The sequence below is a fragment of the Aricia agestis genome, chromosome 5, assembly GCF_905147365.1.
Source record: "Aricia agestis chromosome 5, ilAriAges1.1, whole genome shotgun sequence".
NCBI lineage: Eukaryota > Metazoa > Arthropoda > Insecta > Lepidoptera > Lycaenidae > Aricia > Aricia agestis.
The window spans coordinates 15,285,491-15,312,228 of record NC_056410.1 but is presented as its reverse complement, the minus strand read 5'-3'; the positions used below and the strand labels follow the sequence as shown (position 1 = coordinate 15,312,228).

The 26,738-nt window shown below is 37.9% G+C and overlaps 1 protein-coding gene across 1 annotated transcript in view; it reads left to right on the top strand.

Moving 5' to 3' along the window:
* Positions 1 to 26,738, top strand: part of LOC121727233 (tachykinin-like peptides receptor 86C) — a 71,674-nt gene that overhangs the window by 35,925 nt on the left and 9,011 nt on the right. The window contains exons 4-9 of the mRNA XM_042114949.1: positions 998 to 1,099; positions 1,703 to 1,837; positions 5,892 to 5,969; positions 13,678 to 13,828; positions 16,618 to 16,814; positions 20,185 to 20,322. Coding sequence (XP_041970883.1) covers positions 998 to 1,099; positions 1,703 to 1,837; positions 5,892 to 5,969; positions 13,678 to 13,828; positions 16,618 to 16,814; positions 20,185 to 20,322 — 801 coding nt within the window. The remainder of the gene's footprint in view (positions 1 to 997; positions 1,100 to 1,702; positions 1,838 to 5,891; positions 5,970 to 13,677; positions 13,829 to 16,617; positions 16,815 to 20,184; positions 20,323 to 26,738) is intronic.

The following is a 26,738-nucleotide window of genomic DNA, read 5'->3' as shown; positions in this document are numbered from 1 at the left end:
GTGGCGGCAGTGTCCTAGTAGTGCCGGTTTTAGTAGTACGAGCGCCCTAGGTGAAATTTCTTCGGCGCACAGAGTGCTGATAGTGCTTAAAGAAGGGGCGCCCTTGGACCCCCCTTTTACGCATCCCCGGCAAATTGGGTATATCGGCCGGGGTATGTGGGACTCCTGCTACCCACTAAAACCCCATGGTGTTCCACTCATCGCTTAAGGCAGAGTTGCGGGTACGATAGAAGTTAGAACCTACTGCAACTCTAGCCCTAGGACCCCCTAACGCCGCTACTACTAAGGGGACAGGAACGTCCATAGAGGCCCCATATATTACGTACATGGGGCGGCGGAAATAGTCGCCTACTCTCATAAAAAATATAATTTAGGCCCGCAACTCCGTTGCGCCGAAATTCGTTTATCCCAAAGTCAGTGACAGCTTTAACGATTGACAGGCAGGGTGACAGGTTTTTGCGAGGCCCTTTGGCCGAAAGTCCACCGCCGACGACGCCGAGACCTCACCGCCAAAAATTAAAATAAAATGCTACTCTATGACTTGACGCGAGGCCCCTGCAAGAGCGAGGCCCTGGGCGATTGCCATTTACCACCCCGTAAGGCCGCTACTTACCCAGGTTTTTTTTTTTTTTTATGAAATAAGGGGGCAAACGAGCAAACGGGTCACCTGATGGAAAGCAACTTCCGTCGCCCATGGACACTCGCAGCATCAGAAGAGCTGCATGTGCGTTGCCGGCCTTTTAAGAGGGAATAGGGTAATAGGGTAATAGGGGATGGTAGGGAAGGGAAGGGAATAGGGGAGGGTAGGAAAGGGAATAGGTTAGGGGATTGGGCCTCCGGTAAACTCACTCACTCGGCGAAACACAGCGCAGGCGCTGTTTCACGCCGGTTTTCTGTGAGAGCGTGGTATTTATCCGGTCGAGCCGGCCCATTCGTGCCGAAGCATGGCTCTCCCACGTATTGGTGAATCTCGTTACATTTTCCAATTTTGTTCTAGTGACTGGGTGTTCGGCGTGCGCTACTGTCAGCTGAGCAACTTCATCGCGAATGTGACGGTCGCCGCCAGCGTGTTCACTCTCACGGGAATCTCCTTCGACAGGTTATCATTTGAATATTATTAGGGTTCCGTACCACACTGTTTGGTTTTTAGTGGGTATGCCCGTGCGCGGCTTTTACCGCTCTAGAGAGTCCCAGATACTAAGTTTGCCCTGCCAAGACTGCCGAGGATATGTGAATCTCGTCACCCGTGACATTATATCACCTAGATGAAGAGTATTTTCATTTTGAAATTCCGTGACAAAATTGTTCTGTGCGGGTTATAACTATTTGGGTGGGAGTGTGAATGTAAATTAAGAAAATGTGAATATATTTTGTGTGCGCAAAATATGTCGACCCGTGTCACTGTTAAAGGTGAGAAAGTGACTAGAAAAACGTTCATACTTTCAGTCGGGGTTCTGTTATATATGTATGTATTCATTCCATTTCAATTCTTATTTCATCAAATTCTATGAAATAGTTACCAAAATATTTATATTTATTACAGTGAGATTATTATTTACTATTTATTCATTCTTATCAACAGTATTAATAACAGACAAGAGTATTTATTGTTTAATCAATGCCGAACTAAAAACTCTTAACGTCAGTCAAAGAAGATCTTCATTTACTCGAAATTTGCACTTTAAAATATTTTTGTTTTCAGATATCAGGCCATTGTGAGGCCAATGAGGCCGCGTATGTCGAAGACTTGCTCGCTGATAATGATAGGAGTCATTTGGCTGAGTGGCATGCTGCTTGCCATACCCTGCCTGTTGTATTCCACCACAAAGGAGTACAGGTAAACTATAGGGCTTTTTAGTATTACACATCACAAAGGTGGCTTACCGGTCCAAAGCAAAGGCGGCTTCGGAGTTCGGACGCTAGACCAATGTTGATAGAAAATAAAACCTATTGTCTCGTTCATAAAGTGGCATTTTAGGTGAGTTTTATCGGTCGCGGTCGAGGTCGCGTGCCACGAGGATCGGAAATCCATTAGGCCGGCCGCCTTTCTGACTTTTCCAATTTATTTATTTATCATTACAATAATTAATATAATTATTTTCTAAACCTTTTACTTATAAAAATATTTAAGCACACAGCGCGACTATACAGCGTGTAACATAACTAAGTGATAATACTTGAATGTGTGTGACTCTCCTATTGAGTTCATTGTTAAAGTAGCAGCGCTGAAAGAGTTTTTTTTTTGTATGGGAATATTCCTGACGCTTAGGCGCTTGCCCATACAAATCACAAAAAAATTTTGCTCTTTCAGAGCTGCTACTTTCATAGTGAACTCAATATAATGGACACTTACAAACCCTAAAGTAATATCACTTAGTTTTTTTACACCCTGTGTAGTTGCGCTGTGTAAATATTTTTATAAGTAAGAGGTTTAGAAAATAATTACATTATAATGATAAACAAAGAATTCGGGAGTAGAAAATGCTTAATGGAATTAAACATACCTAGTCCTGCGGGGCTAAAATGGTCACATTGACGACCTCTGTGGCTCAGTGGGTGGGCTGTCCGTAGCTCAAGCCGGGGGTCGCGGGTTCGATTCCCGCCGACGGAACAAAAGGTTTTCAAAGTTCCTGGGTCATGGATGTGTATTGAATATGTGTATTATATAATAAAAATCTTAAATATAATATGTATAGTATAAAAAAGTATTAAATATATTTCCGTTGTCTGGTACCTGTAACACAAGTCCTTCAGGTACTTAGCACGGGGCCAGACTGACGTGGTGTGATTCGTCCATAGATATTATTATTATTATCACATTTAGAAATTCCTCTCAATCAATTTAGCAAATGAATTGTCAAAACTGTCAAACTGACAAATGTTAGATCAGTACAAAAATACAGAAATGAATTGCAAGCAGAGTTGCATTTTGCGATTTTAGAAACATGAATCATATTATGATTCATATCATGATTCTTCAAAGCGACCATTTTAGCCCCGCTGGACAATAAACGTAATTATAATTAGTAAGATCTTACCGTACTCTGTTACTTCTGGAACCAAGTACGCACCGTAAAAAACAAGGTTATACTTTCAAGACGTGTGTGTGGTTGGCCCATTTTCATTATTATACCACAAAGGACAAAAGAGTGCCTTGAAATGCGGTGAGAATCTCCGGAAAAATGCTTAGGTGAAAAAATATAGGTCGTGTTAATTTAGCTTATGAATAAAGCACCGGTATATTATGATAAAAAAGGATACTCAAAGTTGTACACATTTTAGGCATGGACGTATAAAAAGAGGCGGACGGAGTCCCACCATACACAAAACTGTGTCGTTCAGAGTCGGCCAGCTGGCTGTATGTACACGGTCCGCACGCACACATTCTTGCTAGTCCATACCATTTAGTGTTGAAAATTTCGAAAAGTTTCCGAAACTTTGGAAAGTTTCAGGAAGTTTACCGGAAAATTTCCGTGAAAACTTCGAAAGTTTCCGAAATTTTGGAAACTTTCAGAAACATTTGCGAATTTTTTAAAAATGGTTTTTCTTCTATAAAATAGTAATTTTTACCGACGAAAACAGATGAGGTACTCAATTCAATACGTAATTTTTTTATGTTATAAGTAAGATCAAATCAGCTGATTGACTTTAGAAAGAAGTTTAGCCGTTAATTCGACCCTTAATAGATACACATATACTTCAAAAAATGTTATTTTCTGTATTACTATTAGAAAACTATTCTAGTTTTTATTAAAAAAATACAATTTTATATGTTTCAAAGAAAAATATAATATAAAAAATTCAAAGAAAGAAGCAAAGTCAATCCTGAGCAATATATTATGTTTGAAAATAATGGTATAAAAACGATCTAAATCATGCGACTGAATAATAAAGTAGACAAATCTGCTTTCATATCACATATTTTATACCTAAAGTATGTTCCATTTAATCGAAACTATAAAAAGTACCTAATTTTAGTGTTATTTGCATTTAAAAATAAACGTCACAACTGTCTTTATAAGATAAATGACAGTTTTCAAAACTTCCAAATTTGGAAGTTTTCAGGAAATATTCCTTAGAAATGGAAACTTTTCGGGGAATTTTCATCTCTAATACCATTTGACCGGCGTAAGAATGTGTGCGTGGCCGACTCCGAAGAAAAGTGAAGACAGTTTTGTATAATATAACAAGACTCCGTCCGCTTTTCTACGTTCATGATTTTAGGTTTCAAATTAGCAATATAAATGCGGCCTCACGAGATATTTAGTTACTTTGAAGTCTGGACATTATTTTCCAAGTTTGGCTTCTGAAAACATAGACCATGGTTTGCATAAATATTTCTATTTTAGATGATTCGATCTTCTTTTAAGAGGATTTAAGCTCGGGTCAAACTGAAACGAAACGCAAAGCGGCGATGCATAAAAACGATACCTCAAAAGTCAAATGTAAAGTGGTGTCACATAATTTGACATTTCAATTTGCTATTGCATCGACAAACCGCGTCATTTTGCGATATGAACAGAGTCTAAACTTTAGAGATTTTATGTTAAAGTCTAAAGGACAAAACAAACATTTTGCTATAATTTTTTTGTCTAAATCAAACTGATCTTAAATTTTTATGGTGATAAAATATCTTATGTTGAAAAATAGAAACGATAACTCACTTTCCGATTTTTTTATTTAAACTTTCGACTAAAATGTTAAGGGCCTGTTTCACTACTTCCTGATAAAGTGCCGGATAGGCTATCCACAACTTATTTGACAGGTTCTCCATACTTTATCTGTCTATTTAAGTAGTGGATAGCCTATCTGGTACTTATCAGGAAGTGGTGACACTGGCCCTAAGTGAATTAAATTAAAAGTTTTATTGGTGACAACTGACACTTAGAAACATATATTTTTACAAAGAGATCGTGCCAATGATATACTTAAATGCCACCGCCATTAATTTGAGATGGTCATCGTCTGACTTGAGCGGGGCTTGCGGGGTCATTTAGCCAGAAATGGGTCATTTAATAAGTTTTATCTTGAAATAGTTCAAATTATTCAAAAAAAAAAAAACAATCAAAAGAAATCCAAATTCTTATTTCAAAGAAGGTAAGTATACACACAGGAATTAACTTTTTTCTAGTTGATGTCTTAGAACGAGGTGCTTAATAACCTTTACTAGAGCTTAAAAGCAGCTTACTTTACTTAATTGTAAGTGAATGAAAATGTAAGAAAACTCACAATAATCAAATAAGTGGCGTAGTTTTATGCATCTATGCGCGGGTAATAATGAGAGACGGATTTGTTTATAAGTGTGGTCATGCGCTTTTATTTTCTTTAAGCGTATTTTTATTTTCATAGAAGTTAAGAAACTAGATATCTAATAGATTGACTGCCGCACTCAGAGTAGAACATTAATTACTTAAAAGTTAAATGTACTTAATTCAAATTTTTGACATCAGCCGTAGCATCAGCCCCATACATTATCTGTCAAACTCTTCATTAAATCGGCGCTTAATCATAAAATTATATCGGCTTTACTCATTTTTACCAAATTTTATATGCATATTCAGTAGGTCTGATAATCGGCTACTGGCTACTTTTTATATTGATACTCTTGCTCCCTCCCCCACCACCGGCTCTAGTTCCACCCTCGGGGACTTAGTATATTCATCTGGACACCTTCAGGAACAACTGTACCAACTTTCAAAATTACATGAATTTTTCGGTCTGAATTCCTTAATTTTCCCAGGCTTGTCTAGCTATGGAAAATAAGGAATCTTGAAGCTTAACACATAACATTGAAGAAAATATCAATTGTGTGAGTGTTATACAGGATTATAAGTATAGTGTCTACATTCTAATATTCGTGAGCTTTTGTTATAATAAATCCTTCTTTTCAGATCAAAAGGAACACTGAAGACGGCATGTCTATTGTCTTGGCCTGACGGCTTACCCGATGTGTCCTACATGGATTTTATGTGAGTTCTAGTTTACTTGAAAACAACACATTTTAATACGCTTTATGATATTATCTACGTCATATGTTCCCACAAACAGACTAATGCCTTTAGCCATGCTGTTATTGCTAATGAGTAATAACGATGATCTTCGAAAACAATTAGCCCTAGCAACTTGGCTTGTGGCTTTGGTTCTTTTCATTTGACAACGTTCAGGGTTACAAAAATTCAGCACGTGTGGTTGGTGTGAAATAAAATGATGTCAGAATGCAACTAACGTAGTAAACGTTCTGGGTAGAGTGGCTATTTCCATTTGCCTAACAGATTAAGCCAAAATCGATAGGCTACTGTCTGGTTAAACTATGTTTTGTATCGGGCAATTCAATTGCTTTTGACACTTACATAGTAACAATTTATTAGTAATAAACCCTCCCTTATATGAGCTTCCACTAGAAAGAAAGAAGAAATAAAATTTTATTTCGATATCATCTTACAAAAGTAATAGCAATAATTAACACTAACTTAGGTAATACCAAATTGTTACCCATTTTCCAATGTTGCGAACGAATCCGCAATTCTGATTTTCAACTTAGGTCAGAGCTTAGGGCCGGGACACAAAAACACGATACGACGTCGTGTCGTACCACGTCGCGGCGTCGTTTCACGATGCGACGTCGTGTCGTGGGAATCCACGACGAGCATTGTAAAAAACTACGACGTGGCATCGTGACTTGCCACGATATACGGCACGACGTCGCGTCGTAGAAACTTACGTAGAAATTCAAAGGTGACGCATCGTGAGTTCCTACGACGAGACGTCGTGCCGTGTACCGTGGCACGTTATGATGTCGTAACGTAGTTTTTTACGATATGAAGAAATGAAGATACGTCGTAGATTCCCACGACGCGACGTAGCATGGTGAAACGACGCCGCGTCGTGGTACGACACGACGTCGTATCGTGTTTTTGTGTCCTGGCCCTAAGTCATTAACTTCTCGTACCTACTGGGAACTAATGACTAAGCTCTGACTTGAGTCGTCCTTATTCTTATTCGAGACGAGCAATTCTTGTATGTTATAATTTTATTATATATATACTTAATTGGAATCTCGGAATCGGCTCCAACGAATTTCATGAAATTTAGTTAAGGGATGTCGGGGGCAATAAATCGATCTAGCTAGGAATCATTTTTAGAAAATGTCGTTCGTGTGTTATCGAATACCGAGCAAAGCTCGGTCAAATAGCTAGTAATCATTATGTTCTAATAGGAAAGGCTAGCCAATATACCTCCAAATGCGTTCAATCAACCCGTCATTCCAACGTATCCCACCATAATTAGATCTCGTCAACCTGCCAAATGAACTAATTCCGGTAATAGTTCTGAATGATTGAGTACCGCACGAGCATGTGTAACTCAATTATGCCAGATGAAGCTTACACCGCTACACGTACAGTGGCGGGGCAAGACCTAAATTTGACGCAAGGAGACGGGTTTTATTGAGAGAAAGAATTTTTTGATACTTAAATATTTATTTATAAAAAAATTGAGTATTAAAACTAGTTTATGAAATAGTGGGGCAAACGAGCAAACGGGTCACCTCATGGAAAGCAACTTCCGTCACCCATGGAGCATCAGAAGAGCTGCAAGTGCGTTGCCAGGCTTTTAAGAGAGAACAGGGTAATAGGGGAGGGTAAGCAAAGAAAGGGAATAGAGGAGAGTAGAGAAGGGAAGGGAAGGGAATAGGGAAGGGTAGGGAATAGGGAAGGGTAGGGAAGGGAATAGGGTAGGGGGTTGGGCCTCTAGTAAACTCACTCATTCGGCAAAACACAGCGCAAGCGCTGTTTCACGCCGGTTTTCTGTGAGAACGTGGTATTTCTCCAGTCGAGCCGGCCCATTCGTGCCGAAGCATGGCTCTTCCACGTATAAATCCTTAAATACGTAAAAATCCTTTAAAAAACTAAGGCGCAAGGCACCATGGACCGCGAGGGCCTTACGCCGCCTCTCTTCACGTAATAGTTGATATGGAAGTAACGAATGTGAATCGAAAAGTCGAAACCTATTTGAGCGTAACATGTGATAATTAGCGACTTGTTGATATTATTATAATGAACGCTTGGAAGAAAAAAGGGGAAGGCTCTATGTTCGATTTCAAAGTTAATTTGGTGGGACGATAAGTGAAGAGTGAACTGAGTTCTCAATCACCACTTTAACCGTTACCCTCGTAGCATACTTTTAGTATGGTGCGAGGGTTCCACTTAAACTGGTCAATTTTCGTTTCAACTTTACAAAGAGAATAAAAATAAAAGCCAACTAATCCAGTTTCACTGTCAAAAGATATTGTTCTGCGAATCACGTAGGCTTTTGATGGGATTATGCAAGTTTTTATGCGGAAACATAAACACGATTTTTTGATGATCTGCAAAATCAAAATGGTTGTTTCCTAACAAGGTGCACTAAACGTGTTTTTGTGTAGTTAATTAAGCGCTCGAGTCAGTATTATAGCAGGTAGTCGTGTTCATGTACGTTAAGTGGCTACACAAAGCGGATTACAATTCGATTGGAAGACAATTATAGCGTACAACGTATTGACCGGCATATTGAAGAACAGGCGATTGACTGTACAATTTTCGCCTAGTGCCCTAGTACCACACCGTAGTATCTACTGAGTTTCTATATAGGATGTAACAAAATTAATGATACTTAAAGGTGTCTACGAGTGCCGTATACATGTAACAAAACTAAGTAATACTTTAGGGCGTGTGTCCCCTAGAGTTTACTGTGAAAATAGCAGCGCTGTAAGAGCAAATTTGCTAAGCTTGATGGATTTTTTATACAAAAGTAAAAAAAGTTACTTGTTCAGCGCCGCTATTACTTTCACAGCGAACTCTGTATAAGGGATCCATACACATTACACACCCTAAAGTATTATCACCTGGTTTTGTTACATCTTGTATATTTTATCGAGTTACTAGCTGTCCCGGCAAACGTTGTTTTGCCTGTTTTCCCTGTTTTCCTGCTTTTCTCTTAAAGTTTTCTGAATTTTTTTCTATATACCTCACGGAGCCCGAGACCTTTCCAACGAATGCAGAACCGTAGAAATCGGTTAGTGCGTTCTGGAGTTAAAGCGTCAGGAAGGAAAACCCGACTTATTTTTATATAAGTATTAAGTACTAGCTGTTACCCGCGACTTCGTCCGCGTTAACATAAGTGAAGTATATCCTCCTCCTTTTCGCAAGTCGGTTAAAAAGTAGCCTAAGTTATTCCTTACTACACCAGCTATGTGCCTAAAAAAGTCTAATCAAAATAGCTCCAGCCATTTCAGAGATTAGCCGGAACAAACAGACAGACAGAAAGACATACAGACAAAAATTGTAAAAAATGTTGTTTTGGTGTACCTACCCTATATACATTCATGTTAATATGCGTGGTATTTTATACGTGGGAGAGCCATGCTTCTGTACGAATAGGCCGGCTCGACCGGAGAAATACCACGTTCTCACAGAAAACCGGCGAAACACAGCGCTTGCGCTGTGTTTCGCGTGAGTGAGTGAGTTTAGTGAGAGAGTGAGTGAGTGAGTTTACCGGAGGCCCAATCCCCTAACCTATTCCCTTCCCTACCCTCCCCTATTCCCTTCCCTTCCCATCCCTACCCTCCCCTATTACCCTATTCCCTCTTAAAAGGCCGGCAACGCACCTGCAGCTCTTCTGATGCTGCGAGTGTCCATGGGCGACGGAAGTTGCTTTCCATCAGGTGACCCGTTTGCTCGTTTGCCCCCTTATTTCATTAAAAAAAAATGCATAAAAAATATAAAACGGTTCTTTCAATATTACAAACAGACACTCCAATTTTATTTATATGTATGTATAGATTAGATTTAACAAAAACTAACTTAGCGCTAATTCCGCGTCGTTCCTTTTCACCTGGCATATGAAAGACGGGCGTGAGTGTGAAGAGAGAAGGACGATGCATCTTAAATTTTTTGTTTTATTCGCCCTCCTAATCGGTTTAAAGCAATTACAAACGTATACCTACGTACTGCAGTTAAAATTACTCTTAATTAACTAGGGTACATTCCACGTGATACATCACTCAGAATTTAACTTCGAAATAAAATATTCTACGGAGTAAATGAAAGCGAGCAGTAATTAAATTAATTATTTCAAGCAATTACAACTTTTGAGCTTATCTCATAATTTGTGTGCGGAGCCGAAAATGTGATTCATGTGAAGTCTGTTTAAACGAAAACGAAAACGTGGAACAACGAAATGGATTATGTAAATTATTTTAAAGCGTATTTTCTTGATCTCATTACTGAAATCATATTATGATAAAATCTAAAAAAAGATTCTGTTAATTTGCGTAGGTAGTAATTGTTATTTCTATATAGACTCAATTGTTGTGTGCACTGATTTTTGTTACCTGTTTTCTAAATTTCCTGTAACAGGTCTACTGGAAGAGATTCCAATCGGAATAAGTAGTACCTTTGCACTGAAATGTATTTCTAGTTTTAAGACTTTCACTGTAAACATTTTTGTGTACATAAATTATTATCAAAGAACAATACAAAATATTTTATAACACAAAAAATATATTTTTGGAAACTTGAAAACAATATGAAACAAATACGTGCGGCACTCGGGGACTGATGCGGCAAAGCTATTGGCTAGCTATAGCTAATAGCTCAGCTTTCCAACCCGCGGCCCGCCGGTACTTTATTTGTGGCCCGTGGCATGTTAAACCATAGTAAAAGGAGAGGAAGTAAGTTATCTTCATACAAAGGCACCGCGAGCGGCTTGTATGTGTGCGCCATAGTATCAATTGCGTCGCCACGTACGGCACACAACAAAATCTCGGCGATACCAGCCTTATAACACTGGCCGAGATTTTGTACTGATACTATGGCGCACACATACAAGCCGCGCGCGGTGCCTTTGTATGAAGGTAACTTACTTCCCCTCCTTTTACTATGGTTAAACCATTTGGAAATTCACGTCCACCGGCTCCCCACCGGCAAAATAATGTAGTCGTCGTGAAAGTCGTTTTTTTTTCACTTTTAAATTGTTAATTTTAGAATATTCTTTTTTTACAATATTTTTTTTTGTTGCGGCCCGCGATACCAAGACCAAAACAAAACATGTTTGTGAATTGTGGCCCACATGAAAACGAGGTTGGGGACTACTGTAATAGCTAGTCTACACGCATAATATTACGTCTAGTCGCACGCACACAAACATTGAACTTGATTTTTTTCATATCCATGAAAAAATTCACGTTGAATATATTTTTGCGTTCGTCGAAAATATCGTAATTGTTTTTTTATGTAGTAAAATTACAGACGATTGCCTGATCGACATAAGTTATGATCTTCAATTCGAACGTTCCATTTTCATCGCAAATTCTGAATGAATTTGCGATGATTAGGTACACGCCATCCATAAATTGGTATGATTAGATTTTTTAGTATTAGGTTAGATTTGTTAGTAGTTTAGATATTGAACGATGCGATATCCCGACCTGTTCATGCAGTGTTATCCTACTAATATTATAAAGGCGAAAGTTTGTTTGAATGTATGGATGTGTGGATGTTTGGATGTTTGTTACTCTTTCACGCAAAAACTACTGAACGGATTTTAATGAAACTTTACAATAATATAGCTTAGATATCAGAATAACACATAGGCTACAATTTTAACCGACTTTTGAAATGGAGGAGGTGTTACGTTCGTTTTTTTTTCTTCAACGATTACTCCGCCGTTTGTGAACCGATCTTAAAAAAAAATCTTTTGGTGTATAGGTTATCATTCCAATTTGGTACCATAATCATAAAAATGGTGACCTGATGAAGAGATCCGTAAGAAATCGAGGGAACTCCTCAAAATTTATATAGAAATATGTGGTGACTTCGGTTTCGTGAGCAGTATTCTAAGCATATGCTACCAACAAGTAAGATTTTACACCAAGGTATACCATGGTTCGGAAGGTGCTGAGAGAACTCCTAATTCTTTATAGATACACGTTTGGGAGTTTCGACGTTGTTTTAAGAGCGGAAAGCATATGCTACTATGCAAATTATGTACCTTCATCTAAATCATCATCACTACCATAAACCGTTAAGAACCATGTGTCGTCGTGTTTTGACCCTATTATTGGTACTTTTCATAGTCGTTTATGATATATCACTTAAACCGCGGGTAACACCGCGGGGCACAGCTAGTAATGATAATATTTTTAAGATGAAATACTCCGAAACTACTCGTGTACGAAAGTCAAAATACTAGCATTTTATGGTACTCCGTCAGTGATATCCACCTCAAGTGATGTAGCTGGTTTATATTACTGCAGCAAGATCCAATCCAGCACCGAATTGCAATGCAAACGGACACTTGAATACACTAAATTGCATTATATTTAGATCATGAATATAATCATACAGTAGTAGTGTGGCGGTATCCACAATTCGCCTAACATTCCTGCATCGCGCTATCGAAGTTTTCTGAGCGCGTCGGTATACAGGGTGTAACAAAAATAAGTGATAATACTTTATGGTGTATACGTGTTCCTTGTAGAGAATTTACTGTGAAAGTAGCAGCGCTGAAAGACGAAAAATTTTTTTCACTTTTGTATGGGCAAGGGCCCGAGCGTCACGAGTTTCCCCATACAAAAGTAAAAAATTTTTTTGGTCTTTCAGCGCTGCTACTTTCACAGTAAACTCTCTATAAGGAACACATACACGCCCTAAAGTATAATCACTTATTTTTGTTACACCTTGTATATACGACAGCTGAGATGTATCACGTGGGCTCCCGCCTGACCGGGCACAACACCTGGCTCGGTCGGAAGATCTTCCTTTAGCCGCCACGCACATATCCCACAGTAGTAATTTGCTGAAAGTATTGCTACTTGCAACTTGACTTCTGGATACTTCTGTTGTGGATACTGTTTCTGTAAAAAAATAATAGTTGTAAAATTTTCACGTGTTATCTCTATTTTTTTTTAGAAACTTTATGACTTATTTAAACTTTTTGCACAAAAAACCCTTTTTTGTGTTTTTTTTTATGGTAGATTTTTAATTACCTTTCATTTAAGGCTATTTTATGACAATATAGGACAAATCTCGCAGAGAAAGAATGTTTTTTGCTAACCGGGTAGAGTCAATAATAAAGTACCTGCCACATAGAGGCGAAGGGGACTAGACCTTAGTAGTTAGTGTTTTTTGCATAACAAGTACATATACATGAGTGATTAAAATATCGCTAGTTGCTGACCAAACACACTGTATATTCACTCACTAGCTGTGTAGCCTACATTACTGCAAAGTTTCCTCAAAATCCATCCAATAAACAAAATTGGTGTCAAATTTCAAAGCCTTGTAAAACCTTTGAACCCCTTCCCTCCATTACCTCCTTAAAATCAAAATACCCAAAAACTGCTGTGCACAGATTTCCTTATTTTATATAAACAATATTAAAGCCTTTCAATGCCGTAGTCTGTTACAAAAAAACATACAAATTTTGACCCCTCCCCCATCCTTACACCCCTTATTTCCAGTTAAAAAGTAGCCTATTGTCCTTTTTCAGGTTTTATGTTATCTGTGTACAAAAGTTCAGTAGTTTTGGCGTGTAAGCGAGACAGACAGAGATACTTTCACATTTATAATATTAGTATGGATAACGTGTTACATAATTCCACCTAATACCCATAATATTAAGACAACTTATGTTATACAGCTACCAGGTCCTGTTCTTCGTGATAACGTACGCGGTACCGATGCTGGGAATGACGTTCTTCTACTCCGCCATGGGGAAGGTGCTGTGGGGTTCCCGGTCTATTGGGGAACTGACGCAGAGGCAGCTGGACTCGATACGGAGCAAGAGAAAGGTATCTTTTTAACCGAATTTCAACTGAGGAGGTTCTAGTTTCGGCTGTGCAGGCCCTGCAGGGTGTAACAAAACTAAGTGATAATATTTTAGGGTACGGGGTTCCCGGTCTATTGGGGAACTCACGCAGAGGCAGCTGGACTCAATATTACTGAGCAAGAGAAAGGTATCTTTTTAACCGAATTTCAACTGAGAAGGTTCTATGTTCGACTATATACTACTTTAGGATAATACTTTAGGGTATGTCTATGGGTAATATAGGAGATATATGTATACCGAAAATAGCAGCGCTGAAAGACCGAATATATTTTTTTGTGATTTGTATGGGCAACCGCCCGAACGTCATGGATTTTCCCAGACAAGAGTAAAAAATCGGTTGTCTGTAAAGTCGGTTCTTCTTCTTCTTTTAATAATGACCGACTCGGTGAGTTGCCAATGTCAAAGTGGCTCGAAAGACTTTGCTCTATGTAGTGAAGTGGTCTGGTGTAGTAACAAGAGTACTAAAGTCGGTTTACTGATGACAGTTGAACGTGATCACGTCATAAGAAAATGGATCGCCTCAGAGCGGGGGGATCCCAACTCCCAGCCCTTAGGCTAGAAGTTGGGACACAAAAACACGTTACGACGTCGTGTCGTACCACGACGCGGCATCGTTTCACGTTGCGACGTCGTGTCGTGGGAATCTACGACGAGCATCGTAATAAACTACGAAACGACATCGTGACGTGCCACGGTACACGGCACGACTTCGCGTCGTAGAAAATCACGACAGTTTAAGGTGTTATTCAAAATTTAAAGAAGACGCACGCACTCGACGTCGCATTGTGAAACGACGCCGCGTCGTGGTACGACACGACGCCGTATCGTGTTTTTGTGTCTCGGCCCTTACTCTTTTAGCGCTGCTATTTTCACAGTGAACTTTATACATTGGACTCATGCTCACCCTAAAGTATCATTACTTAGTTTGATATTACCCTGTATAATATTTTATTTGCAAATGTTATGCCGTAGGTGGTTAATTTGGCTCTGGATTTTAGTGGCTATAAACGCTAGAGCTGGTGACTGCTAATCTGTGGATAAGTGGCTAATGAAAATCTTACTTAAATACTTAAAAATTTTCTTTGAAAAACTTGATCCTCGGGCTGTCTAATAAATGAAAGTTAATACCTCTCTCCTCTACTGAGGTAAGATTAGGCTAGCTCTCCTATATTAATAATACTATATTAGTACTACATGTAAGTACCTTATAGTAATTTAGGCGAGTCATAATAGAAAGTTATTTTGCATAACAAGGCGGTCTTAATAAATTAGAAACTAACTAAATTTATGTTAAATTGAGCTATTAATAATTATTATATTCAACAAGTACGGTAACTCATAATAGACATGAAACTTATTAAATTCGTAGTTCGATAATTATTAGTGTACTTAGGATATTGAGTTTAGAGTAAGTAATAAACATTAAGAGCCTCACCTGACTCTAAAAATCCATCATCGTCCTTCTCTCTTCACACTCGTCACGCCCGTCTTTCATATGCCAGGTGAAAAAGGACGGCGCGGAATCATCGCCGAGTTAGTTTTACTTGAATAAAAGACGAACTATAATGATTATGAAAAAAGTGTTTTGAGCAAATTTAGGTTTTATCAATACCTTTTTAGATATTAAAAAATATTAAAGAAAAGACAGCAAACTTCGAAGATCCAAGCAAAAATGTGTCTAAAGCAAGGTTTTTTGTAAAAAAGAAACTATCGAGCATTTTTTGAGTAATCGTGTTTTCGTCTTCAGCATTTAATCTTTATGAACTGAAGTTACTTGTGTCAAAAAATCAGTTTTCTAGACCTTACAGATTTTGAGATCTAGCTTAAAGTATGTAGTCAAGGTAGTGTCATGTGCGCTCTTAAACGCAACAGACTGCGTGAGCAGAATGAGCAAATAAAACTTGTTTTAATGCCTTAAAACTTTTACATTGTTGTTTCTAATTTAGGGAGAGCTAGAATACATATTGTAGTTATTTTGAAACTTTACGTTTTAATGCACAATACTGAGATCCATTTGCGTCAAATTGCGTTTTTGCTAATCGTAGTACTTATGCCATTTCTTTAAAAATTACATAGTCTAGTCCTTCTTCGTGGTATATTTTAACCTGGAAAAATATATAGTTCCCTAGCGATTAACGAATTCCGGCGCAACGTAGTCGCGGGCGTCATCTAGTTTATAATGTTACGTGCTAGGGTGTACCGTAACAATAATAAAGGAGTATGTTTTAAAATGTATGGAGTCTGGTCCTTTTCACCGCTAGGCGCTAACGAGACCTTATAGTAAAATTTTCTACTAAATACGGAATCGCGAAATATTGACACATAAAACACAATAGACATAACGACCAGTAGTTCGACTGCAAAGAAACGGACAGGTTTCAATATCTGTCAAATTCGTCGGGTTTCACTAGGATTATGAACGGAATGTGCCTCGCGCTGGCTGATATAATTTATTTTTAAATATTTAAAATAAAGATTTCAAAATTAGATTCTGACAATTTTAATCGCATGTACCAAAACACAAACAACAATACGACCAAAGAGGAACACGTCCATCGAATATGTCATATTTTTAAATTCGTATGTAACAAGTTAACAACCCTAGCGACGATTTTCGTCATAATACGTCAAATTTAAAAATTTCAACATCAGTTCTACGTCGGCATACTCTATCATTCTGTCTACTCTGCATAAAACTACAAATTTGCAGTCACTCGATTAAATACTACCCTTTTTTTATTTTGTCCCCAGGTGGTGAAAATGTTCATCCTGGTGATAGTGATCTTCGGCATCTGCTGGCTGCCGTACCACTCCTACTTCATCTACACCCACTTCAACCCCTCCATCCTCTACATGAAGTATGTCCAGCACGTCTACCTGGCCTTCTACTGGCTGGCCATGGCCAACGCGATGGTCAACCCCATCATATACTACTGGATGAATGCTAAGTGAGTGAATAGAAATTCAAAATTTCGAGAATTCTAAATTCTGAAACTCGAAATACTTATTGAAAATTCTAATTTTTAAAATTCTTAAGTTCGAAAATTCTAAATTCTTTTAATGGGCACCTGCAATCTTAATATGAACGCCGAGTCTATAATGATGCTCAACCCGGTATTTAGGGAGAATTAGCTCCGTCCGGCATAACAAAAATATATTTTTTTAATTAAAGAGGTACAATCAGAGAAGTTGATTCCTAGGCAGATGGGTGACCTACATAATTTGGTCGCATTACGTCAAACCCAGCTGTCATTCATCACAATTATTAACATTGAATTGACATGATTCGTCCAAATGACATGACGTTGGTCTGTCAATTGCCTAGGAATCAATTTCCTCGATAGTACTTGCGATGCTTTGATAATAAGTTAATTGTACTTGAGATTGTTTAAAATGGGTTGCCAGGGGCACTCTAGAGTCTAGACTCTAGATCAAAGGACACCACACAAATGGATGAAAAACATGTTCGATGTTATATAAAAATCAGTGGTGACTTTTATCTACAAAGTTCTACAATATACATTAAATTGTATTAGTAACACAGGATACTTCGAATAGAATATGAAATATAATTATTATAATTTTAATTTTGTAATTTATTCCTTAATTTTATGTATTTATTTATATTTGTGTTCGCATATCTCCGGAACTACAAGTCCGATTTAAGTAATTCTTTTTTTGTTGTACTAGGTATTGTTCAACTAAGGAAAGACTACAAGTCTACAAGCTAAGGCAATTTTAATTCTCAATTACACACACAACACAACAGTATAATGTCGAAGTTGCTTTTATATTTTAATAAAATACAATTTTTCCACTTGGAAATTACTAATCCTGCGACCGGTAATCCACAGGCGTTTGACATTTATAGCAGATAATATATAATATATTATTGTTATTCTAACAGAATATCCTACTAATATTATAAAGGCGAAAGTTTGTTTGGATGTATGGATGTATGGATGTGTGGATGTATGGATGTTTGTTACTCTTTCACGCAAAAACTACTGAACGGATTTTAATGAAACTTTACAATAATATAGCTTATACATCAAAATAACACATAGGCTACACTTAACCGACTTTCAAAATGGGGGAGGTGTTATGTTCATTTTCTTATGTTCAACGATTACTCCGCCGTTTGTTAACCGATTTTCAAAATTTTTCTTTTGGTATATAGGGTATCAACCCAATTTGGTATTATATTCACAAAAGTGGTGATCTGATGAAGGATGCATAAGTAATCGAGGGAACTCCTCAAAATTTATATGGAAACATGTGGTGACTTCGGTTTCGTGAGAAGTGTTCTAAGCATATGCTACCAACAAGTTATATTTTGCACCGAGGTATACCTGCATAGTTAGCATAAGCACGTAGACAAACGAAAGAAACTAAATTTTGACAGTTTTACCGGAAAAACATTGGAGTAAAAGTTTCTTTCGTATCTCGATATCTTTCGCTTTTGAAAATCTATAAGTCAAGCATGACGATCCGCTTTTGACATTTAGTTTCTTGATTCTGTTTTTATTTTTATTATAGCACTTGGCTATAAAACCATAGCCAGTGTCGAGTAAATGGCGGCAAATTAAAAAAATCGATGTATAGCAACCCTGTCTATAGCCGGAATTATAATTTTGATCTACAAACTACGAATAATAAAGTTCCTTAGTTTTTATTATTCGTATTTCGTAGATCAAAACTATAATTCCGGCTATAGACAAGGTTGCTACACGTCGATTTTTTGAATTTGCCGCCATTTATTCGACACTGGCCATGGTTTTATAGCCGAGGTGCCATAATAAAAAAAAAGAACCAAGAAACTAAATGTCAAAAAAATAATTGCCGTTGCTATAATGGTTGCTATGGAATGAGTTTCTTGTCTTTGTCCACTGAAACTCAAGTCGATGGGTGGTGCCATGCTCGGGAAAAAGATATGTAGACATGGGAAAGAAACTGCCATTACTTTCTTCCGAAGAATCGACTGGGAAACCCCGTGCTAGCTATGCTGGTATACCGTGGTTCGGAAGGTGCTGAGAAAACTCCTGATTCTTTATTGATACAAGTTTGGGAGTTTCGGCGTCAAGCGATCAATCGAAAAAAATCTATACTCTATATGAATCGAAAAAAATCTATACTTAATAATTAATATTATAAACCTGAAGAGTATGTTTGCTTGAACGCTCTCAGGAACTACTGGTCCGATTTAAAAACTTATTTCAGTGTTAGATAGCTAATTTAGCGAGTAAGACTATAGGCTATATATTATCACGCTAAGACTAATACGACCGAGGAAACTCAGGACAATGTGGGAAAAACGGGGGAAATATTAGAAATTACGAACTACTGGAGCAATTTTTATGGCAATATTTGACACAGATATAGAGTAAACCAAGTGAAGGGAGTAGAGACATAAGAGCTATTTTTATGGGTTAAATGTACGGTTTCCGTAAAATTCCTAAATTACGCGGGCGAAGCCGCGCGGGACATCTTGTAGTTAATATTTGACGACCTCTGTGGCTCAATTGGTTGAGTGTGTGACACTCAAGCCGGGGGTCGCAGGTTCGAATCCCGCCGACGGAACAAAGAGTTTTCAATGATCCCGGGTCTGGATGTGTATTAAATATGTGTATGATACAATAAAAATCTTAAATATATGTATCGTATAAAAGTATTTAATTATATATCTTCGAATGAAGCGACTCATATAATAATGATCGAACTTCACTTGGTAAGTTCGTTTGATCATTTAATATATTACCGTTGTCTGCTACCTGTAACACAAGTCCTTCAGGTACCAAGCACGGGGCCAGACTGACGTGGTGTGAAGCGTCCAATAATAATAATAATAATATCTATGGAGTCATAGATATTATTATTATTATTATTGTGCAATACCTGCTATATTCTGTCAGTGTAGACAACACTTTTGACCAGTTATTGTGCAAAAATACCTTCTGTCAAACGTCGGTTGCTTACCTGTCGCAAGATACTTATATCTCAAACATTCCCCCAGATAGCCGTACATTCAATTGACTTAATCCGCCCAAATGACGTAGCATTAAAGTCAAACCAATCAGACCGATCACAGCTAACATTGAATTGACATAAGCCGACCATGCAAATGACGTGGGTCCGTCAACTGCCTATGAACCAATTTCTTTGATCGTACCATCGAGGAAATTAATTCCTAGGCAGTTGACAGACCAACGTCATTTGGTCGGATCATGTCAATTCAATGTAAATTGAGTTACGCGACAAAATTACGTAGGCCCGTCAACTGTCTGACCTTTCTTGATTGTACATCAGCAATTTCCACAGGTTCCGCTCGTACTTCCGCACGGCCATCTTGTGCCGGTGGCGGGACACCTGCCTGCGCCGGAAGCGCCCCCTGCCGGACTCCCCCCCGGACAACTCCCACTCTGCCAGCAGATCCAGATCAGGTTTTTACTCGTTAACGTAATTATTACCCTTAATGATAATATTTTTTCATGTTTTAGTTTCCTTTTTCTGTGATTTAAATCCTCGGGGAAAAGCCTCTACAGTCTACTCGTTAAACATGATGGACAACTGATGAATACCACGGTATAGAGAGGAATATCGTCCATGTTAATTATCTTAGTTCATTGTTCATTCTGTCTCCGTTTCAATTTTGATCAAAATGGAAACAAATGGCAACAATAATAACTGTATTGAACAAAGATATACGATGGCTCATTAGTTTGTTCGAGTTACAATTATTTGTTCACGTTTAGATCATAATAATCTGAACGGAACATTGACACAGCTGCAAGATTTCGAAAGCGTTAAGAGGATACAACAGAGGCTAGAGAAATGAAAAAAAAGTACGTGTAATATCTATAGCTTCTCCCTTACCTCAAGCCTATACCGCAGAACGCGATAGAGACAACTGCAGAAAATCCAGAAAATCAACGATTCGTTGTCCTCTGATTCCTTCTCCAAAACTTAACCGATTTAAGTACTTTTTTCATTAAAGATTTAAAAAAGGCTTGAGCTGTGTTCCTATGTTTTGCTTTTTTTGTATAATCTAGCCAAATCTGTTTTCTGGACGTTTGAACACAGCGGAAAATCTGGCCATTTTTTTGGGTTTTTGAACGTTCATATCTTATTTAATAATTAAATTATGAAAAAAAAGAAAACATAGGGACATTGTATTAGTGGCCGTAGATATTCAGGAAAAAAAATTATAACTCTACTAGCATTATCCAGGGAGGAAACAGGGGACAACGTTTGTATGGAAAAAAGGGCGGTGTGGACTCCTCTTAATTGCGCATTCCGTAATTGTCTATCTTGGATTAAAGTGTAGGTGGGCTTCAATTATAATATATTTTATTGACTCGCGCCTTCACGAGCTATAGTTAAAGCCTTGCTTAGTTTGCACTTTAAAATATTTTGTTATTATTATTATTTTATTTTATTTTAGCCTCTTTATCAAGCTGCAGTTTTCTTTAGTTTCTTTGTTGCTTTTCTATCTAAAGCTTGTTTGCCCTTTTGGCAATAGGCCTCCTCCAGGGCTTTCCATTTTTCCCTGCAGTTCCTCCCCAGTCTAGTCCAGGTGCTACCTGCTACATGTTTTATATCATCTGTCCATCTTTTAAATTGTCTTCCTTTCTTCCTTTTTCCAGTTCTTGGGTACCAATCCAGGATGGTTTTACTCCACTTTTCTGTTCCTCTCAGTATATGGTTTAATAATTTTGTTATTATTATTAACGTCTAAAGATTTAAATCTGTTCATAATTTTAGGGTTCCGTTCCCAAAGGGTAAAAACGGGACCCTATTACTAAGACTTCAATGTCTGTCCGTCCGTCTGTCTCCAAGCTGTATCTCAAGAGCCGCTATAACTAGACTTCTGAAATTTTCACAGAATGTGCATATTTTTTGCCGCTATAACAACAAATACTAAAAACAAAATAAAATTAATATTTAAGGGGGACTCGCATACACGAAACGTGATTTTTTGGCCTTTTATACTTGTAATCAATAATAGCAAAAGTTAGGCACTTGAATGTTTCACAAAATTCAGTGCAGAATCCTTAATTATATATTTTGTGCTTCAATAAATAATAATAAAATTAAAATAAAATAAATATTTCAGGCGGCTCCCATACAAAAACACATTTTTCCCTACTTTCGCCCTATAACGATACGGAACCCTTCGTGCGCGAGTCCGACTCGCACTTGGCCGATTTGATTATTTTATTATATAGCTTTGAGAGCTTTGAGGATCTTTGCACTTCTAATTTTCAGTTTAATGCCTTTAAATAAATCAAAGAGTGCGAGCTTTCTTGGCTTATCCGAGTTTTATTTCTGTAAAGAGAAAATACGGCAAAGAACTCTACTTGAAGAACAAAAGGTTTGCCCGCGTAAGAGTTAGCCATTTATCCTTAACCAGCTTAACGCTCTTGAGAGCTCAACCGCTTAAGAATTTCTTGTTACATTTGAGTTTTCCGCAAATAAATATTATACCCACCTAGTTTAATTAATCATATATCATAACGAGCTTTTGCCCGCGGCTTCGCTCGCGTAGCATGTATTATTATATGTATACAAACTTTCATCCCCTATTTTGACCCCTTGTTGGTATAATTGATCAAAATCCTTTCTTAGCGGATGCCTACGTCATAATATCTACCTACATGCCAAATTTCAGCCCGATCCGTCCAGTGGTTTTGGCTGTGCGTTGATAGATCACCATGTCAGTCAGTCACCTTTGAGTTTTATATATATAGATAATAGTATATCCCACAACCCGTACACTTCACAGAAAAACTATCACGCCTATTAATTTGTGCTTTAACATAGTATTTTATGGTTTCGTACCCAAAGGGGATAAAAACGGGACTCTATTACTAAACTACACTATAGCCGCTCTAGTTAGACTTCTGAAATGTTCACAGATTGTGTATATCTGTTGACACTAGAGCGTATACTAATATCGGCGAAGTATGAAATATTCCTTTATACTTCGCCGAATACATTATTGTTAGTTGATCGTCTATTACTCAATAACTTATGAAGTTTAGTTCTAGCGGTTTAGTTATAACTTATATTATATTATACAGTATGTAACAAAAATAGGTAATAATACTTAAGGATGTGTACGTGTTCCTTGTAGAGAGTTCACTGTGAAAATAGCAGCTCTGAAAGACGATTTTTTTTTTCACTTTTGTATGGGCAAGGGCCCGAGCGTCACGAGTTTCTCCATACAAAAGTAAAAAAAAAATTGGTCTTTCAGCGCTGCTACTTTCACAGTGAACTCTCTACAAGGAACACGTACACACCCTAAAGTATTATCACTTTTTTTTGTTACACCCTATATATAAAGTTTTAGTTTATTTAATCTTAGCCGTGTTAGTTTTCCTTTTAAATTCAGCATGTTTTACTACTCACGTGAATTTTTTCACATTTCCAGAAGCTACCGTTTAGCTGGTAGATGGGGGGACACTGGACTCTAACGATTTTTTCCACTTTTAAGCTTAGGCCAAACCTACGCGACTAGGCGACTGCGACGCGTGAGCGTCAAGTTGCGTCAAGTTGTCAAATGTGTGTTTTGTAACTAGACTTCTTTTTTTAAACCATTTAACCACTTGACGCTCCCGCTTCGCAGTCGCTTGGTCGCGTAGGTTTGGCCTAAGCTTAAAATTTCATTTTCACAAATGGATCCCTAAATCGGAAAAAGGTCTATTGAACACTCGTAAAATTAAAAAAAAAAAAACCTATCCAATAACAACCCACACGGTGGGGTGGATGCCAAAAAAAATGATCCCCGCTTGACGTGTAGGGGAGGTACCATAAAAAATTTAAGATTTTATATACCATTTTGTTATACTTGATTAATATGTGCATTTTGCATTCATGCCGAATTTCAGTTTTGTAAGTCCTATAGTCTCTGAGCAAAACTGCGGATGGACAGACGGACATACAGACAGATAGACCGAAACTATAAGCGTTCCTTGTTGACTACGGACGAAAAACGGATCAGAGGGCCTTTAATTTTAGCGCAAGCCGCAATTTACGCAAAAAATCTTGCAAACCACAAAATGAAACTATATTCACAACATGGTGTTTATTAGTTAGCACCCCATTGTTTACAATTATAACTTGTCATAATTGGGAAATATTTACCAGGAAATTTACTTTGAGGTTCACAAACACGTAGTAACTTCATAACTACGTTACGCCTCAATTTAACGTCACCTTGTTGAAGGCTCTGATTATACTAAGTATATTATCTAGTACTTTTATCTATAAAAATTAAAAATTAAGAACGAATTTTTGCCATTTGTTTGCAATACTTACAATATTTTTACAACTAAAAATTATACATTTTTTATTCTTTATAAACACCCCCCCCCCCCTGGCCCAGAACCTGGGTACGCCCATGCGCAGTAGAGTAGTTGATACTAGATAGAACTTCCCTGTATTCCTTTTGTAATGTATCCTTTATGCTTTAAAGTATAATAAAATAATATATCAGTTTCTTCTACTATCAGAGAAGTTGATTCATAGGCAGATACTAATAAAAAAAATAAAATAAAATAAAACGTTTTTATTTCGGTCTGTGACCATATAGTGTTAGTGAACATTTTACTTAAATACAATGTTAGTAAGAATACAACATTACAAATATTATACGTGATATTAGTGTCCTTAAATAGGTGGACGCGAGTCCAGTGCTGAATCATAGCACTGTCCACATCCAGTCTCTCCGCTACTGTCCTCAGGAGGCTGTTGGTGCTGCCCCGAACCCGCTGTATAAGGGATGCCACACATTTCCTAATGATAGCTGAGAAACTATCAACGTCAGCTGAAGCTAGCATCCCTGAAGCACTACAGTGTCGGGGCAGCCCCAGCAGCGCCCTGAAGGCGTTATTATACTGGGTGCGCAGGGCTCTATACGTTGTTTGACTATAGTTGATCCATAGGCTGCCCGTGTACAGAGAATGACAATACGCTTTAAAAATCGTTATTTTCACTCGTCTGGAACATCGGGCGAAACTACGGGAGAACATATTAGCTCTTATACATAGAGCCCTGCGCTCCCGTTCCATATCCTCATCATCTTTGAGCGTTTCACCGATCCAGAGCCCCAGATATTTAAAGTTTTTAACCTGAGCAATCGCAACACTATTAAGTGTCACAGGCGGGACCTGATAGCTCTTGTTACCAGCTTTAAAAACCAGCAACTCACTTTTGGCAGTATTATACCTAAGGCCATGGGCCGTAGCGAAACGCTCACAGATGTCAATGAGCTTCTTATTGATGGGCATAGCAGGACCATGTCATCTGCGTAGCTAATATTGTTGACAAAGGTACCGTCAATAGAGCATCCGACACCAGCACTGCTGAGCTCATCAATTAACCCATTTATGTACAGATTGAAAAGCGTTGGAGAGCTCACCCCCCCCCCCCCCCCCCCCCCTATCTTACCCCGCATCCCAATCTGAACATGTCAGAATGCGCTCCTGCCCACTTCACGTAATTCCTCTGATTTGCATACCAATACTTCAAGATTGAGATAAATGTATATGGCAGATTCGTCTCTTCACGGAGTTTTCTCCAGAGCTTGTCGTATTGGACCAAATCAAAGGCCTTGGACAGATCGAGAAATAGAGCATAAACTGGAGTGTTCCTGGTCGTATAGTCCTGAACAGTATGCTTGAGGCACAGGGTGGCTGCCTCAGTAGACTGACCCGGCCTAAAACCAAATTGGGCATCATTAAGATTTATATGGGCCCTCAAGTGCTGATCAAGCAGCCTGTCCAGTACCTTTGCCACTGTAGTTGCCAGGGATATTGACCTATAATTAGCTTTACTACCAGTATCTCCTGTTTTATTTTTGACTACCGGTACAACTACAGTTTTAAGCATGCTCTCAGGTAAGTATCCATGATTCAAGCAGGGAGAGAAGAACATAGCTAGAACTCGAGGCAGGTGAGGACCAGCACATTGAAGGTGTTCAATACTTAAATGGTCGTGCCCCGGCGATTTTCCTTTGGTCATCTTCTTTAAAATCTGTCTTATCTCCTCTGCTTTAATCACAACGGATTTTCTGCTCACACAATGTACATTACATTTTTTAAAGCTGTTAGAACTATTACAGGCTGCACTCATAGGTGATTCTACTTTAAAATAATCTTTGAACATTTCTGCTATCAACGAGGGTTCACTTAGACCTTCCACAATCGATGGAGCAGATGGTTTAGGGTTTAATAGCTTAGTTTGTGTCCAAAAGCTAGAAAAATTTTTAGTTGAGTGATGTTTGGCCAAAATATTCATTTTTATCTGTATTTTATTATTTTGACACCATTTCAGCTTACTTTTGAAATTATTTATAGTCTCACACATCTTATTATAAATATAACCATTTTTTGGTTTATTATACAATACCCAATATTTAAACCAGAAACGAGCCTCACTATGTGCAGCCTTCACATATTTATTCCAACCACAGATGTACTTGTTTTTGTGTTTATCAAGATGTTTTTGTTTAGCACTAAGTATAGAAGCTTCGCTCAGACGATTTATAAGGCTATTGTACATATCTAGTAACACATTTTTATGACTAGGAATATCACACAAAGTATTGGCACAGTTTCTAAAAATCTCAGGAAAATCAATATCCTATAACTTTTTATTACAATATTCAGTGTATAAAGATATTTGAGAATAATCCCTCTCACCCCAAATAATATTGTTAGAAATATTTTTAGCTGGATGTACAATTTGTGATCTCAAAACCCCTAGGTTATTTATTTTATTTTATTGGGAAAACTTACAGCATATAATTATAATAGTAATGATACAAATTATATTATAACGATATGCCAATAACAAGTTTTCGCTGGTAAGAA